The sequence below is a fragment of the Photinus pyralis genome, unplaced genomic scaffold (genome assembly GCF_008802855.1).
Source record: "Photinus pyralis isolate 1611_PpyrPB1 unplaced genomic scaffold, Ppyr1.3 Ppyr1.4_LG4, whole genome shotgun sequence".
Taxonomy (NCBI): domain Eukaryota; kingdom Metazoa; phylum Arthropoda; class Insecta; order Coleoptera; family Lampyridae; genus Photinus; species Photinus pyralis.
This window is the reverse complement of record NW_022170511.1, coordinates 30,882,250-30,900,222: the sequence shown is the minus strand read 5'-3', so window position 1 is coordinate 30,900,222 and position 17,973 is coordinate 30,882,250. Positions and strand designations below refer to the sequence as shown.

The 17,973-nt window shown below is 34.4% G+C and overlaps 2 protein-coding genes, 1 long non-coding RNA gene and 1 other non-coding gene across 5 annotated transcripts; all 4 read left to right on the top strand.

Moving 5' to 3' along the window:
• The first annotated feature begins 2,746 nt into the window (after window positions 1-2,746).
• LOC116168555 (PRADC1-like protein) lies at window positions 2,747-3,965 on the top strand. The gene is made up of 5 exons (XM_031484459.1): window positions 2,747-2,821; window positions 2,871-3,057; window positions 3,107-3,243; window positions 3,292-3,407; window positions 3,458-3,965. Exons 2-5 carry the CDS (start codon window positions 2,976-2,978, stop codon window positions 3,744-3,746), a joined length of 624 nt encoding a protein of 207 aa, XP_031340319.1. The 5' UTR covers window positions 2,747-2,821; window positions 2,871-2,975; the 3' UTR covers window positions 3,747-3,965.
• A 1,935-nt stretch (window positions 3,966-5,900) lies between these two features.
• LOC116167558 (alpha-L-iduronidase) lies at window positions 5,901-17,533 on the top strand. 2 transcript variants are annotated; one of them, XR_004144568.1, is made up of 10 exons: window positions 5,901-6,040; window positions 6,104-6,244; window positions 9,568-9,761; window positions 11,422-11,517; window positions 11,576-11,879; window positions 11,933-12,136; window positions 12,593-12,986; window positions 13,041-13,237; window positions 16,871-17,119; window positions 17,306-17,533. XR_004144568.1 is itself a non-coding variant. In XM_031482951.1 (10 exons), exons 1-10 carry the CDS (start codon window positions 5,916-5,918, stop codon window positions 17,413-17,415), a joined length of 1,884 nt encoding a protein of 627 aa, XP_031338811.1. In that variant the 5' UTR covers window positions 5,901-5,915; the 3' UTR covers window positions 17,416-17,533. The 2 variants fall into 2 exon arrangements, 1 of the variants encoding a protein (XP_031338811.1); XM_031482951.1 differs by having other exon boundaries at window positions 16,871-16,989.
• Trnah-gug lies at window positions 6,408-6,479 on the top strand. The gene has a single exon. It is a non-coding gene; the product is annotated as a tRNA-His (tRNA).
• LOC116167559 lies at window positions 15,189-16,028 on the top strand. The gene is made up of 3 exons (XR_004144569.1): window positions 15,189-15,317; window positions 15,372-15,466; window positions 15,524-16,028. It is a non-coding gene; the product is annotated as an uncharacterized LOC116167559 (long non-coding RNA).
• Window positions 17,534-17,973: the final 440 nt, after the last annotated feature.

Here is a 17,973-nt window from a genome sequence, read left to right as displayed (position 1 = left end):
ATTAAACCCTACTTGTTGCGCGTGAACATTTATAGTTCGCGTTAACGTTGCGTTAGAACGGTTACGGTACGTAAGAAGTGCCCAAATCTTATTTCTTACGGTAAATCGTGCTAACGCGTTTGTCGTCGGCAGTACTCGGATAATTCAAACAGTTGAGTATACCTGACGTTCGTTTCGTTTATTTACAATAATTATTGACACTTTGTTGGTTATTATTATTTTGCATGCACGTTACTCTTACTGACAGATGACATACAATGACAGATCTCGTTTCGCACTAATGCGCAAGCTCATCTCTTACCACTACGGTAACTATAAATCGTATAATTTTCGTTAACGTAAGATTTTACGGTTCCGTTCTTACGTTCTTACGGCTACGGAACTATAAATCCGGCTTAAGATTTGGGCATTTCCTACCTACCGTAACCGTTCTAACGCAACGTTAACGCGAACTATAAATGTTCACGCGCAATAAGTAAGGTTTAATTCCAAACGTTACGGTACGGCGTTGCGGGTACGGAACTATAAATTCAGCTTTATTCTAGCCGGTTTTTAAGTGTAATTGCACTAATTTGAAAGTGAATCCTGTCATTTTTTGAGACTTAAAAATTATAACCCATTAATCCTATCCTACCTGAAAGGCCTTTTTCTTAAGAACTCGAGGCCGTCTTGAATTAGCTTGAATACGCAATTAACTTAATTTTCTAATTGCAAATAAAGATCACAGTATTTATCATTCAATTTCTAGCGCACTCGTGTAACTTTACAACTCGCCGACATTCCCTTACGTCGATTATGTTTTAGCACAGCTTTACTATTCGTGGCATAATTACATATATTGACCTTAAACAATAGGTATTTTTCGATGAGTTTTGCTTTAATAAATTTTTTTTTACTGTTTAATTGTGGCGTACCGCATCGCATAGACTGCACGTGACATCCTTGAATGTGAATAATAATGTCGCTGAGCTTATGCTTATCGTGAGTAGCGAAATTACACTGATGTCACTGATCACAAATCTGGATCTGGATCTGGAGAAGGGTGTATGTGTGAGCAATACTACAGTTGGGCCAGAGCCCATTCGGCCCATCCCCTGGCGGCGCCGCTGGTGCTATATAAGCAGATTGAAGCGTATTTAATGGAATATCCAACATCGACGCCGAAGTGATAATGCTGACATTCACGATCGAGTGTTATCTTATAAACCTATATATGTTATAAATTTGGGAACAAGTATCTGATAAACAATAATTAACTGTTATAAATCAATCTATTTAAACTGTTATAAATTAAATTCATTAATATTGAATTGAATACTCGTTTGTAACGATCACTTATTTAGTCAATTTTTAAATAATTTTTTTAGGAACAAAAAAAATGAACATTTCATACATCAACCTTGATCAATGTTTTGGTAGTTATTTTAGGAACTGAAAGTTGTCCTATTTTTGTAATGTTTAGAACCTGTCCTATTTTCCCTCAATTTCTTAGTAACTTTTGACAGATTATAGGGAATTTGTACAATTAAAATTAAATTTATATTCATTTTTAAAGCTCACTATAGGTAGACAGTAGATAGAGACCTTAGTTTACAGAAGATAAATATTTAGTCTCCAGATTTAACATAACACAGGTTATGTACAAATGTTTACTGTACTAAAAAATTGACAATATTATGGAATGTTACATACAGTTTCATCATTTATGACATTTTTAGGATAGCATTATCTTTATTGAAGAAAAAAAGGACTAAAAATTTGACTAAATAAGTGATCGTTACAAACGGGCTTTTATAAATAAATAAATGAATTAAATTTACGTCACAGTAAACGTTGATTATATATAATATTATTATTGCATTTAAATCTGTGGCACACAAATACTTATGTGATTTCAATCCTAAATGTTACATTTATACTGTTCATAATAGCCAGTAGCCATAGTAAAAGTATCAAAATGGGAATAGAATATGCTTTTTCGTACTTCCGAGACTAAAGTGACAACTTCACTCCATTATGACAAGTACTGAAGTGTCACTTTTTGTCCCGCCGGGATTAAATTTTACGAAAATCCCGGAAGGATGAAATTACTAACAAAGCAATTTCAGTAGGTTCTTCCACATTTTGTATGCGGCACTACTTCTTAAACGCATCGTACTGCTGTTCATATAGTTTTTGGATTTCGGTGGTATCAATTCCTCTTACCTACTTTGGTTGCTTTTTATCAATATCAAATACACGTTTGTCACCCACCACCAAAATTATGACACTAGCAATGACAGTTCCTATGGTAACTTGTTGAGCAGCGATTTTTTGAAAGAACGCGTTCTCAAACTCCATACATATTAAGTGTTTCAGTTTCGGAAGTACGAAAAATATCGTATATACCTTGCGACTGAAGTAGTGGTCTTAATCCCTCAGGTAAATTATGGCTTTACTTTCGGGATTAAAAGTACTACTTCAGTCCCGCGGTATATAATATACTATAATGTTTTAAATTGCATGCATCCAGTGGTGTTTGAACCTTTGGCGAAGGGGGGGGGGGTGAAGATGATTATGATTGATTACTCAACAATTGCAGATTTAAAGTGTGATGCCCGACAGCATGTGCTGTCGGCCGTCCTGCCGCTACCGTTTTCCATCCGCGTGATTCGTAATCGTACCTTTAGTACGGCCGCCAATAACTGCCAACGTCGCATAGACCAACGGGTACCGAGTTACCGACAAAAGTGATTGGCACAAAAACCACCAGCTCATCAGCTGATATTAACCTAAAATTTTTTAAACATCTTATTTGTCGTGATTCTTTTAATCAGTTTTAGTAAATATTACAAATTACACTACGTAATTTTAGTAATCTTAACTTTTAGGCGTTCATCTTGTATCTCTGGCGTTAAGGTTTCCACAAATGATTTGGCAATTGTGATCGGATACATTCCCTAATTTATGTGTTTAATAGTCTATTGGTAGTGATTATGCTAACAAATACAACCTCAGAATTGGTTTTATTACATGTTGCCTTTTTCATTAGTCTATTTAAATGTGTAACGTTAGGACGTAAGTACTTTTGTACTGCCTACCTATTTTAACAATAAGATGGTTTTAGCAAACAATCTACACATGCTTGATGGTGCAACAACTGCAGAAATAATTGGCGGTGATATATTTTTCGAAATTATAGATCCGGTTGAATTGGAATATACATATCGAATTAGACCAGCGAAAGATTTTGGTGCTCCATTTGTTAGTCTTTGTCGTCTTGTAGATTACATTTTAATAACCCTCTTGTAGAATGCATCGTTTAATGCTCAAAATGTATTTCTTGTACCTGTACAACCGATGTTTTGTTGTGACACACCTGATAATGTTCACATTATTAAAGGCAACGTGGCCTTAATCGAAAGAGGGTCAGTAAGTGATCTTAAAAATGACTTATTATGAAAACTTTGCATTGTAGAGAATGTTCTTTTAAAGTAAAAACTATTGTGGCAGAAAAGGCGGGCGCTAAAGCTGTTATAATAACTGATATACGTAAAACTGTTGAAGATTACTACATTGAAATGATAGATGATGATTCTGTAGAAGAGGCTCATATTCCGGCTGGATTTTTAATGGGAAAAAATGGTTTAATCATTAGGAAAACATTAGAGAAACTCCAACAAAATTACGCCACAATTAACTTGCCAATAAATTTAACGTATACACCGGTACATGAAATTAACCAACCCCCTTGGTTGGAGTGGTGATAGATAATTGTAGTAATTAAACTAGCAATAGCTGTCATTTCTAGTCAAGAAGGCAATAAGCGGTATTTATTGTAACGTAATTTATGATTGTTAAGTAATTTATATGTTATATTTTGAATTATAAATAATAGTATATTAAGTATGGAGAACGGTAAGGGATTTTTACCGTTCGAAGACAATTGTTTGGAGGAGGAGCAAAGCGACGACTCCAATTATTGTCTGAGAACGGTAACCCTTAACGTTCGACGTGCTTATAACATTTTTTGCGCAATCGAAATTAAAATTATTCAACCAATATAAATATGCACTAAGAAATTAACGAGCAGAATAAATCGAAATGATCGAAGTGGTATGGTGTACATCACTAGGTAACCAGTTTATTTGTCAAAATTGAAATTAATAATTTCATAAAAATGTGCATGTGTCTGATGTAGTTTACTAGCTTTGCACTTCCTTTATGACTTTATGAGCGTCTTGCTATAGGAAACAACAGCACAAATTGTACGTTTAATGTACCTAACAATAATTAAAGATTAAATGTAATGTAAGACTGTTGATTTTTAAAAAGGCGTCGGTAAGTATTTTTGCTGTTCTGTTTTTAGATCGGTAAGTAATTTTGGCGTCGTCGTAATCATAGCAACTGGTAAATTCTACGTACTGTCATGGAAACACCCATGGTAAATAGTCAGAAATGACCGATCGCGCAAAAATTTAAATTATTTCATGTTTATAACTAGAAGCTAGGATTAAAGAACTGCAAAGTGTTTTGCTCTATCAGTGTTATCTTTAAGATTTGTTACTCATTTTGAAGCTGCTAAGGCAAATAGGTGAAGCATATTGTTTATTATGAATTGTATGTTAGTTTGAGTATAGATCAATAGCTTTAGGTATAATGGAAAAATGAAAGTTTTTAGGCTATCATCACAAAAACGTTGATTTTATGGTCTCTTTTGCGGCCATAAAGTTTCACTTTATTGTACGCTTCTGTCAAACTTTACTTTATTGTACACATCTGTCAAACTGTACTTATTTGAAACTGATGTTTGAGAAACAGTAATCTGTTTGATACAAAGCGTCTATCTGGTCTCGCCCCATCAAGGATTGGGCCATCCACGTGCGTTTTTTTCATTTTCGGACTTGTAGGAATGTTTCACACCATTTTGCATAATCACAATGTTTATGAGCAAATTTTTGAATTCTTTTTTGATGATCGCCTAAAAAATGTTGTGTGCACCTTGGCCAAAAGTGATTTGTTAGGCCTAATCTGAATTGCGGCCTCGGCTACCGCCTCGGCCACAAACAGCAGCTTCGGCCGAAAAAGATCACTTTTACGGCCTTGGTACACAAATAACTATTACTTGCCATAATTTTTTAGGTGTATAATATAATAAGTGACATTTATTAGATTACTGGAAGTACAGAAGGAAATAAACATAAAATAAACATTCAAATAGATAATAAACTAAATAAATTTGTAACATTACTTACCTGCTATTTTTAAATTGTTATAATGTAACTTTACATATGAAAAAATTTTATATCTGTAAATAAAAGTTTAGATAGCCATTAATTTATCCATAATTTTTGTTTTTTCAATGATCAAACCCCCCATTATTTTCAAAAGTGAATCATGCATCCCATTTAGAAAATCAATATTGTATCGTTGAAAATTTGAAATTGCGATTGGACGTAATGGTTTTGTACTCCTTTGTGAAGTATACGTCATGCTTCGTAGGTAGGTATATCAAGAAATTTTCCTTGATAGACTTAAGACCATGATCATCTATATTTATATTGTTCATTTATTTCGTATTTATATGTAATCATTGCTTATTCATAATCGGCCTATTTCTAGAAATAAAAGGTGATCTGAAATAAGCTATATTTAACGCATATGCAACGAGGGATCTTATACGAATCTCGTCGTGAAGTTTGTATGCATATTGGGCCGGGGCTTTAAGATTTATACCTATAGGTGTACCTACCCTACTTTTATAAAATATCACTTTTTCAAAGGTTACTTATCCATGATAACCAAGTATTAAATCACAAAGCCTTAATGTAATGTAGAGAGTGTTTTTTAAACATCCTCTACTGCATGCAAGTGTTAGGTACATATGCAGTAGACTTCCTATACGATTTGAAAGTGTTTTGTACATCATCAGAAAGATGCACATTTACTACATTTTGGGTGTATTAATTATATACAATTTTAATAATTTTACAAGTATAGAAATAGGGTTCAGGGAGAGCGGATTGCCATTAAAACACTTTTGGCAAAGTACCGGTTTGTGGTGAGTTGTACGTTCCTTGTAGTGTAGGTGCGTGTTCAAGTAGGTAAATCTTTTACGTTTTAGCCCTCTTTGTGCTGCTAATAAGACTCGTGAGTTTCTGTTATCTAATGATGAAAAGTTGAATTTGCGACACATAGGAGCTCTACCTAACAATTCCATTAAGCATGTTCGGATTCATTGGTTATTGAATTTAATATGCATTAGGTAAGCGGTTGTGTTTTGATATACCTACTTTATTTCCTAAAATTGGTATATGTATTATTATGAATTCACACAATGATACAACAAAACATTAAATACAAATAATAAATTCAAGGTTAGGAACATAAATATCGACCTCCAGAAATTAAACTAACAAGCCTCGGTAGCCGTGATCGTCTAGTGGTTAGGACCCTACGTTGTGGCCGTAGTAACCCAGGTTCGAATCCTGGTCACGGCAATGTGTAAAAACATTGTCACGGGGAGGCTTTTTTTGGGTTTTCAGTAGGTATCGTAAAACTATTCTACTCGTTTTTGATAATTTTTCTTTATTAACATATTTTGCGAAATGGAAGATGAAACATAATTTTCTACATAATGTATAATCATTGAATTTATAAATTCAATGGTATAATGTATACCTATCCAGGGCGTAGTTTACTTCCACAGCCCCTACTAAACCATTTCAAAACAATTATTTTTAGCGCATTTTACAACGAAGTTGGGTGCGCTATTGCAGCCACTTTCTCTGTCCTTCCGTCTCACAGTTTTCAAGATATTAAGTTCCTTCTTTTTGCATATTCGGTAGCATATAGCTCTAGCACCTGAGCCAAGAAAAATCTTGACAATTAAACTGCTGATGTGCATACTGCGCAATGTCAACTTCCTTATTTATTCATATATTTTGTTGAAATTTTAACCACAGATACCTACTTCTGGTAAAGGCAAATATATCGCATATAGTAAAAACAAGTAGTGAACATGCGCAGCCTGCGCAATGGCAACTTTCTTATTAATGGAGGTATTTTTTTGAAATTTTACCAAAAGATGTTTTTAGTGTAAGCAAACGTATCGCATATTGTAAACATTACATTAATGTGCGTATGCGCAGGCTGCGCAATGTCAACTTCCTTATTTATTAATATATTTTGTTGAAATTTCTGGTGAAAGTGAAGGCAAACATATCGCATATAGTAAAAATCAGTTGTGCGCATGCGCAGACTGCGCAATGGCAACTTTCTTATTTATGGAGATATTTCTTTGAAATTTTAACCACAGTTGCTTTTAATGTAAGCAAACGTATCGCATATTGTAAACATCAGATTAATGCGCGCATGCGCAGGATGCGCAATATCAACTGTTATTATCGAGATATCTTTTTGAAATTTTAATCACAGATGCTTCTGCTAAAGGCAAACATAACTGATATTGCAAAACTTAGATGTGTGCATGCACAGTCAGTGCCAACTTCTTTTTTATCAAGATAGTTCTTTGAAATTTTAACCATAGATGCTTCTAGTAAAGAAAAACATATCACATGTGGTAAAAATTGAGAACTACAAATGTCATTAGGAAAAGCAAACATATCGCACATAGTAAAAATCAAATCCACGCATGCGCAGACTGCAAAATGCCAACTTTTTTACTTATGAAAATCTCTCTCTAAAGTTTAACCATAAACGCTTCTAGTAAAAACAAACATTGCATACCTATAGCATAAATTAAATTTGCTCATGTGCGAACTGCGCAACGCCAACTTTTTTGTTTATGGAGATGTTTCTTTGAAATTTTAACCATATATGCCTCTAGTAAAGAAAATAACAGTGCATTAAACGCATACTTTTGACCCTTCCGCCCCGACGGGTCGTTATATTTCCCTTTCATAAAACATGTAGTATAAAAATAATCCCTTGTCAGTAATAATTACGAAAAAAAAGCCCAGACGAGGCGATCATATCTCTTAGTATAGCTATTTAATATTAAGGGCTCTGTCCTTATTTCACATTTAAAACCTCTGCATGAAGTTCTCAAAATTCCTACTCTGAAGGAGAATGTATCAAAATATTGTCCATACGACGTACCTACCAAACCTTTAACATTTTTGAAAATTGAGTAGCCAAACGGTGTTGTAGTTTTGCCTATCTTAAAAGAGAAATATCGAAAAATGTGATTGAATGTAACATGCGATTCTCTTAATTGCCTGTCGATGTGCTTTTAAGCAGATCATAAAATAGTTCACACGGTATCCAAAATATGACTAGTTTACCTTTTTCATCCATTGATTCAAGAAGTACTGATATCTTATTTAAAATTAATAACCCTCCTATTATAAACACGGTTATTACCATTCGACTAAAACTTTACTCAATTGGATTGCGATTCATCTTCATCTTCGAACCGTAGAAGAGTATAATGAGATATAGGTACCACTTCCATAGGCTTTCATATTATTTTTGCTGATAGGTAACAAGTTGGATGATTATAAAATCTGCTGCTTAATTTGGAACTCGACACAAATGTTTAATAAGTGAGTGTTACTGGAAGAAAGTGGCACTTAAAAAGATAGATAGCACGAATTTCTTTGATAAAAGGAAGGAAAGTCATTAAACTAATAAATTAAACAAATATAGCAAAAGAGCTCCTGGGTATGGCTATAACATGTGCGAAACCAAATTTTAAACCTGATGTTAGTTTTGCTTTTATTTAAAGTGTAATGTATGAAATTTCATTTAATTGCTTCCATAAATAAAAAAGTTGGCACTGCACATCCTACACAAAACCAAATTTGGAAAATGGCGCCACATTTGCTTTTATTCTAAGTGACTATGTATCAAATTTTATTTGAAAGCCTCCATTAATAAGAAAGTTGGCACTGCGCATGCGCAAAACGAATTGAAATTGGCGTTAAATTTGGTTTTATTCCAAGTGGCTATGTATCAAATTTCATTTAAATACCTTCATAAATAAGAAAGTTTGCAATTCGGTCTGTAAATGGTCGAGATGCTCAACTTTTGGAATTGTGTTTTATATGACTAAAGCTATGCGCATATTGAATTTCATGCAATTCGGTTCATAACTAACGGAGATGTCAAAAGGGCCTTTATTTTTTGGTCTACATTGCCAATTCACGAACTTCAATCTACAAATTTGATAAAGAATCCACTTGCAAAATTTCATCGTAATCGGTCCATTCGTTTATGAGTTATCGTGCTAATAACGGACGGACGGACAGACACCGCAAAATTATAAACTCGCTAGGAGCTCGTTAATAAGTAATAGCTGTAATAGGTACACCGGCACTATTTTTTGCCTCGATTACTTCCGCTTATTTGATTCATAACCTCCTATATAAGTTTCGCTGAAGAAAAACAGACCCTATCACAAATCAAGATGTATACAGTGATATTCATGTAGAAGTAGACATATGGATTTCCTATAGGAATTTCCTACTGTCTGTCTACTTTTACATGATAACAAAGTAAGTACAATATTTCACCTGTTCGATATTTGAAACGATTTTGACGATTAATATACTTCCTTAATTTCAGACATTTGAATGGGGAACCTGTGTACAATTTCACATATTTAGACGATTTTTTAGATTGGATTCGTCAAGAAAATTTGGTTCCTGGATTTGAGTTGATGGGTTTACCACAAACAGATGATGAAAACTCATATTATGATCCATATACATATGATTTTTGGTATAATATTACTTTCGCAATTGCCAATCGATATATAGGTAATTGACATTTATTATAACTTATAAGTTTTAAGATAATGTTTATACAGGGTGTCTTTAATATTTCTAAAAGTTAAAAACCTTACAAGATCACTATAATAATCACATAATTGTATAATTTCTTAAGAGGGAAATTCGGAGAGGGTTCGGATGTCAAATTATATTTGACAAATTTTTCGTACATTCATAATTAAAGTCGCTATAGCCTTGGGCCTTTTTTGTAGAACAAATTGTATAACTGCTCATTGTGCAATAGTCCAGTCATTTTATGCCAAAAAACGGCAAATAGAAAAAATAATTTGTGTAACTCCAATTTCATCGGGAATGGGTGGTTGAATGTCTCCTGATGATTGTGTAATAACGATCCGAGCGATTTCAGTGCCGCCGGGGGAGAGGGTTGAAGGTACAGTTTTGCGGTTTTTTGGCTACATTTCGAAAATGGTGGGTCGTGGGTAAACATTTTCTCATCAAAATCGAAAGTTCATAAAACTTTCTACAATTTGTTTCAATACATTTTACATTGTTTGTCAGCTACGGGCTCTTGCAGGTGAACTTTTCCTCTAGCTCATTACCTGCTCACTTTTAACGTACAAGTGGATGTAGGGAGTTAAATTTCTTTCAAAAATCATTGACATGTGTGATGTTTATGCTTCGACAGTTCGACTCCACCTACAACAAAAATGTAACACAGCTCTCCTGGTGGTCAGAACAGGTAATGGGGCTAAATATGCCGGCCTTCTTTCACCCACAGCTTGCCTTGCAGTTGGTAGTAGAACAACGGCAAAAAATGACTTGCAAAATTTACTGCTGGCGGAGCTGTGTTCTTTACTGAGTGAAGGTGTCCATCGTCACCTCTTTTCCAACCTCATTGTTCTGGAGGGAGTGATTTCTCCAACCACTGCTGATCTTGGAAATTTTACAACCCATTTTTTTTTCGTTGTTCTACTACTAACTGCGTGGCTAGTTTGCGGTGCAAGAAGGCTTGCATACTTTGCAACATTGCCTATGCCAACTGCCACGAAAGGTGTTTGAACAATCCTAGCAAAAGATGAAGAGGACGTAGCCGATCCTCATGGAGAGGAACTGTACGTAACCCCTGAATTGGACATTACCTTCGCTCAACAAATTTCACTTCATTTTTGTTGTAGTCGAACTGTCGAAGCATAAACATCACACATGCCGATGATTCTTGAAGGAAATTTAATTCCTTACAACCTTTCACTTTGTACGTTAAATGTTACCAGGTAATGAACCAGAGGACAGGTTCGACCGAAAACTTGAGTTTTTTAAAAATTGCTTACATTCAAGCTCCAGTAGCTTTTATGAGCTTTAGATTTTGATAACAAAGTTATTTCCTGAGACCCCATGTTCGAGTTATAGCCGAAAAACCGCAAAACTGTACCTCCAACCTCCTCTCTTCCCTCCGGCGACACCGAAATCGCTCGGGATCGGGACTTTATTACACAATCATCAGAGAAGTTTCAACCACACATTTCCGAAAAAATTGGAACTGCACGAATTATTTTTTCTATATTTCCTAATTCCTATAGAGTGACGGGGCTACAATAAGCATTTTTAATAAAATTTCACTAAATCGACCCATCGAATCATTGAATAATGTGCTCTCTGTTATTCTAAACTTTGATTACCTACACTTTAGATCGGTATGGTGCGAGGTACGTGAAGAAATGGAGATTTGAATCTTGGAACGAACCGGATCTGAGAAATTATAACATTCTTAATTTCACACTTTCACGTAAGCTATAACTGAGCATGCAAGTGATTCATAAAGTATAACCATATTCTTGTTGCAGAATATCTCTCGTACATTGAGGCCTGTGAAGTTGCTCTGAGGGCTGCATTTCGCGCGGGCGGCGCACAAGGAAAGCTGAAATTCGGTGGGCCTGCAGGATTGTTTAAAAGTATTGGTAAGCACCCTCTGTGTTGGGGTTCATTGGAGATGTGTAACTTGAAGGGACGCAGTTGCCCTTTCCAATATATTTCCTTCCACAAAAAAGGTAACGGTAGTGCTAATGCTGTTTCACACGACAGTATTCAGTTGCTGAACATTCTGTATTCGAAGTTTCCCAACTTAAAAGGAATACCTGTATCGAACGAGTTACGTTATTCTTTATTTCCTTAAATTGATTGCTCATGTAAGCTCATTTCAGTGAAGCAGATGTACTGAGTAATTGGTCAAGGAGTTTGGATTGGCGCGGAGATGTAAGATATGCCGCTATGATCGCAAAGATTGTTATCGATTTTTACAAAGAGTTGGTTGTAAAAATGGAGATTCCTGTGCAGTTGTTGAGTTTTGATAATGGTTTTCTTAATTATAATCCTTACTTTTTTACTCAACGAACACTTTTAGCAAGGTGCAAATTGTCAATAATTGTTGTAAACTAAGATAAGAATTAAGAAGTAGGTAGTTTAATACACATATCAGCAACCACCTTCGTGGCAAGAATACGAGTAGGGGGTTCGTTCTCATATCAATAACGGAGGTTACATCAAAATTTCAAACTAGAAAACTTTTGATTTGGTAATTTTGCAATAACAGCTACTGTGGATCTGATACCTTTTTTTAAGTTATTCAGGGCAACATTGCGTTGTAATTAACATTCAGGAGCATGTTTATTAAACAAATTTTGTACGGTTACTGCGCAAAATACGGGAATTTTAATTATTAATTTAAGAAAAAATCACTTACACATTACCATATTTATTAACTCATTTAAATGTGTTATTAGTGTAGGGTTGAATTATTCAGCTGTTTACATGTATGGTATGTATTTTATACAAGACCCATCCTGAAATTAATCATTTTTCAGATTTCAAATGAATAACACCAACCCCACTCATATTCAATTTATTAGAAAGCCCGCATACTCCGTAATGGGCTTGTTATCCTTGTTAGGGGATGAATACCTAAAGGAAAATGTAACGCCGCCGGATCCTTTTGTTCAGTTTTTAGCCACACGCTCGATAAGAAACAAAAATGAATCCCATCTGATTTCATTATTGATTACGTACGTGAATGATGAAAGGGAAGATAAAAATGTCAAGGAAATTCGTGTCAATTTTAACAACCTTCCGAACAATGAATGTAAATACGTTATTTATGTTTTGGATAATAAAATTACCAATCCATTTCTATCGTGGAGAAAGCACGGTTCGCCGGTTTTTCCGGCGATGAAATTGCGAAATTTAATGCGCCATTGCGAGGTTTGTATAACGTGAGCTTTAGGTATGTGGAAAGGTGCAAAAGCAATTTTTTAGGAACCGTATCGACTTGAAGGGCCACGTTCTATTTTAAATTTAACTTTACAAATGAATTTAGCATTACCTTCGGTTGCCCTTATAAACATCTGCTCCAGAACTTCACAACCTCTCGGTCGTGTAACACGCCTTGTAGCGCACAATATTACCAGGAATGAGGTCTTACTTGTATGGAAAGATTCCAAAATTCGTTCAAAGTAAGTTGGTTCTATTAATTACAATTGTTACTTGTTTCGGTCTTAATGAACACGTTATGTAAGTTAATTGGTACAAGGAGGTTGCTTTCAAACTTTTTAATAAACTAACTCAGTTGCTCTTTATCAAATTTAATTTACCCCTTTCGTTAAGTACCTATTGTAAGGCGAGAAAACATGAAACTCGAAACTTGGAAATATTTTTAGCATCTGTGGTTTGATAACTCTCTTTTGTTTAAAAATATCTATATCCATATATGTACAGTTTACATTTTAATTTTTCAAATAGGGTGTCAATTTAAAAAGTATAATCAATTGATTCATACCTTTTAGATAGATTTCTATCTATTTGCCTATTGTAATGGTACCAGTATATTTATAGGTGTATGGGCTTATAGGTTTATAGGTTTAGATATATATCACTTCCAAGGAACACTCTAACTTTTGTAATTATGAACCTTTAAAGGTTGGTGGATCTCATAAATATCCTGGTCAAGTTCGTGAATCAGCCAATTCCGCCATATTGGAACAAAATGGTGGAAAGATAATGAAAAATAAATAAATATAAATAAGTTCAAAGACAAAGAAACTGTGATAGAAGAAGTTCTACTTGCATACTTGCAGTTTTGTATGCATTTCATGAGCAAAGTATGTTTTTTCACTCGCCGGGTTTGCGCACTCGCCTTCGGCTCGTGCGGCAAATCTTCTTTCTCGTAAAAAAAAAATAAGTTACTTACTTGTTGCATAAATAACTATTATTTTATTAGCAGAAACTTGTTTACGGATATTCTGAACTCGTTGGAATCTTTCCTTCCGAAAGGAAAATATGCGCTATTATAGTTGACATTGCTTCTTCAGGTTTTCAGATATTGAAAAGCAGTTTGTTATGCATTCGATTCTGTATTTTGTAAACATTTGCAACTATCACGAAAAATCTGCTATAACGTTATTTGCGTAAAAGTCTTCCTTGGAACACTAGTGGCTCGGGATACCAATATTGTAAACCTGGAAGTCAAATAAGAGTCCGTTGGTTTGTTCGTCTGCTCGTTCAGGGTAAGAAGTAGTACAACGTTTTTCTGCTAAAACCTAAAGTACCAAATATTGCCAACAAAGAATCGAGGGTATCCATGCTTTCTTGAACTCAAAATGGAGTGGACATCGAAGAAATTAGGGAGAATTATTAATTCTCTCTAATTTCTTATTGTCAACAAATGCCTATCTGGTTTGTTTTCTAAACTGTAATATTTTTTATTAACGTAAACTCGCACCTGAATATCACTAATCGTTAATCAATAATTATGTCTTATTACAGAAGCTATAATTCCAATATTACAAACAAATGTAGGTAATTACCTTACAACGTCTGTGCTGTATATCTGTAAATATCAAATATTTGTCAAAAATGTAAAATATACCTACAGACTATTTATATCGTTCCTGAGTCCATTCATCTTATTTGTATTAGTATCGTAGTGTTCGTTTCTTTTATTGCAATTACAAATAGATTGTTCCGTATTTGAATAATTCATTTCAGAATCAGAAACTATGTTGGTTGCATATACAGACCGATTCAAATTCGTAGTTTAAATTTCGCAAAATTGCGTATTTTGATATTTAACACAATGCTGTTTGGAAACTGAAAAAATGTCGACTACTTTCAGAGATATCCGGGAAGTACTGAAGTTATTTAAAAATAAATTTCAAAATAAATTATGGCCACCTTTTTCCCTCTACATGATGGTATTTCTAAATTTTAAGTCTGACGTTTCCGAGGACGTTTCGTCTCCGGTTAACCATGTAACGGTCCAAAATGGTTAGTAACTAAATAAGCATTACTCTTTAACCCAACAATGCCCATTTTATGGCCCGCCTATGTTCGCTTACAACGATTTTGCATGTGCGCTGATAGAGAGAACAATTTTGATAAATGTTGCGTACGTGAATTCCTTGAAGTCAAACTGATTAATAAATCATTGCCGAAAATTTTGGGATCATTTCAGTGACTTCTGTACCAATTAAAGTAATTACCCTGTTTGATTGTTACTTTAATATTCCTTTTTGGGATTATTTGGAATCACGTCACGTAAGTGTTTTATATCACCGAAAATGTAAATTAATTTAGAATTTTGCATTTTAGCAACACAATCATGCAAAACTGTTTAGGCGAACCAATTCATCACACATAAATAGGTTCCTAATAATCTTTGAGTGGAAACCCTCAAGATCACCGAGGTAATTACCACCTACTACTGTAATAGGTTATTAACATTTTTTTTGGATACCTTTTAGGGTTCTTTTTCTGGACTCACTCAATTTAACTAAGACGCAGACGTCACGTCATTAGTTTGGGGCGTAATTAGAGCGCCGTTCTCGTCAAACGCCAGTTAAATGCCCATAGCCGTTGCAGAACCTCTACCACCCAGATAAGATATCTGTTTGTGTCGTCCCCTTTGTTTACCAAGAAGATTTAATTTGATTTCCACCTGTTACCTACTTAATTGTTACCTATGTAGAAAAGTTGTGTTTTACGTTAAAGGAAAGGAATTTGGTGTAACCCTGATATGATCATATCTTGGAATTTACGTTCTCATGAGCCATTTGGTTACGATAATTTTTTTGCCTGATTTTGTTATTAAGTTTCCTTTCAAAGTATTTTCGTTTATTGTAATAAAGAAAGTCTATTAGAGCTAGCTGGCAGGTTGCTTACTGTCGCTCACTGAAATCGAGATATGAGAAATCTATTTATTTAATGCCCTCCTTGATCTACAGATCCTACGTCCCTGAGGCAACAATAAAAAAAAATACGTGGCAACTGTTTTTTTTTTATTGAAGCCATTTCCTTTTTTTTTTCAATAAATTTCAAAACGCCATTTTGTTAAGTATCAAAATGCGCAAATTTGCCACATTTAAACTATTTACCTATCACGCATATTTTCCGATATTCCCATGGTGACCATGGAATTTGAATCGGCCTGTATATACGAAAAAATTTGGTTAATCAAACCAAAGAGACTATATGTCTAGGGGAACAGTCCAAACCTATAAGTAGGTATATAACTTTTTAAAGAAACGTTTATTTATGATTGCGGCTATAAAAAATGATTTGAATATAAAATACCTATAAGTTTTATATTAAAAGGTTCTTTGCATTAGTATTTTCATATTTCCTACTTACTTTCAATACATTACGTATGTACGTTATATCAAAGATTGTAATAACATTTGCATTTCCTTTTGTCGTAATCAATATCGAAAAGTTTCGCATAATCATCCAGATAGCAGACGCTCTCCTGAGAGACCTTATGAAATCTAGTGTTTGTGGGGATATTGTGAATTAAAGTTAGCATAAGCAAAATAATTTAGAAAATCAACCGAATTGGTCGATTAATCATGATGATGACAAGGCCGAAGGCACCAGTGTAAGCGTATGTTCACATTATGATTTACTACACTGAATAACTAAGTGTAGAGAATAGCTCAGGTATTCAGTCGTTGTCAGGTGTGGTGTTTATTAAATTAGAACGGATTAAGTTAACCCGATTAACCCCTGGTATATAATAAGGCTATACCACAAATAGCATATACCAAACGTTAAAAAAAACAAGGACTCTCATTGAAGATTTTTATTATTTTCAGATGCATTTTAACATACGAAGTGGAATTTCGACCACAAGTTGAGTCTTGTAATCGTACGAAATTTAGAAGAATTAATCATAGGGATACGATTTTCCTGTCTTATCATCATGCAGTAGAAGGTACCGTATATACGTTCGGGCATTATATATGAGAAACAGTTTAACCGCAATTGCGAAATATCTACCAATTAATAATGTTGGCAACGACAGCTTACAATTTGGGAAATCTCGTTTTCACATGAACGATTAGGTACGTTTGGGATTACTTAAATAAATGGTGACATAGTGATAATTGGTGTACAGAGTAACATACTGCTTTGCTAATTAACTTTTGCCCAAGGTTCTGTTTTCATTTAAACTTTTTGGACAGCGACGTATGAAATTATGATATCGTGGTTACTGATAAACTTGCGATATTTTACCACTCTTTTCTTAGGTAACAACTCAGTGGAAGAATGGACTCAAGGATGGTACAGAGTCCGAGCTGTGGATTATTGGAATGTACCAGGAAGATATTCTAAAGTAATTCGATATTCAGTAAAGTAACATGCGTCGTGTATTACTTTCCATATAGGTTTAGTTTTCATTAACTATGAGAATGAAGAAATGTAACTTAGTGGCCAGTCCAATAAATTAACAGGTATTTGCACCTGCTTAAATAAGACACCATATCTTTTGTGTTAAATGTAAGTATTACCACAGATTTAAACAGTATTACTATTGTACCTGTTTCAAAGAATGTTATTATTATCTTTGAATATAGAAATGATAGGTTATTACTATGACACTATCATATGCTACTGTTTGCTCCATGTTAGGTGCCAATGAGCTATGATCAATGAATAAAGAATACCAGGAAGGAGAATATCAACAATATACGTGCGACCCCGATGGCTTTTGCAAATGGCGGACAGTAGTTTCCTGTTCCAGTGGCGTACCTACCTTACAGTTGTAGAAGGATACAATTATAAAGAATTTTATAGGAAAACACTATGTCCTACGGGCAAGCTTCGACACCTTATTCTTTCACTAAAATGAACCCATATTAGTGCCAACGGCATCTCTTGTATTAACGTTCACAATTTGACACGGCAAGGTATACAT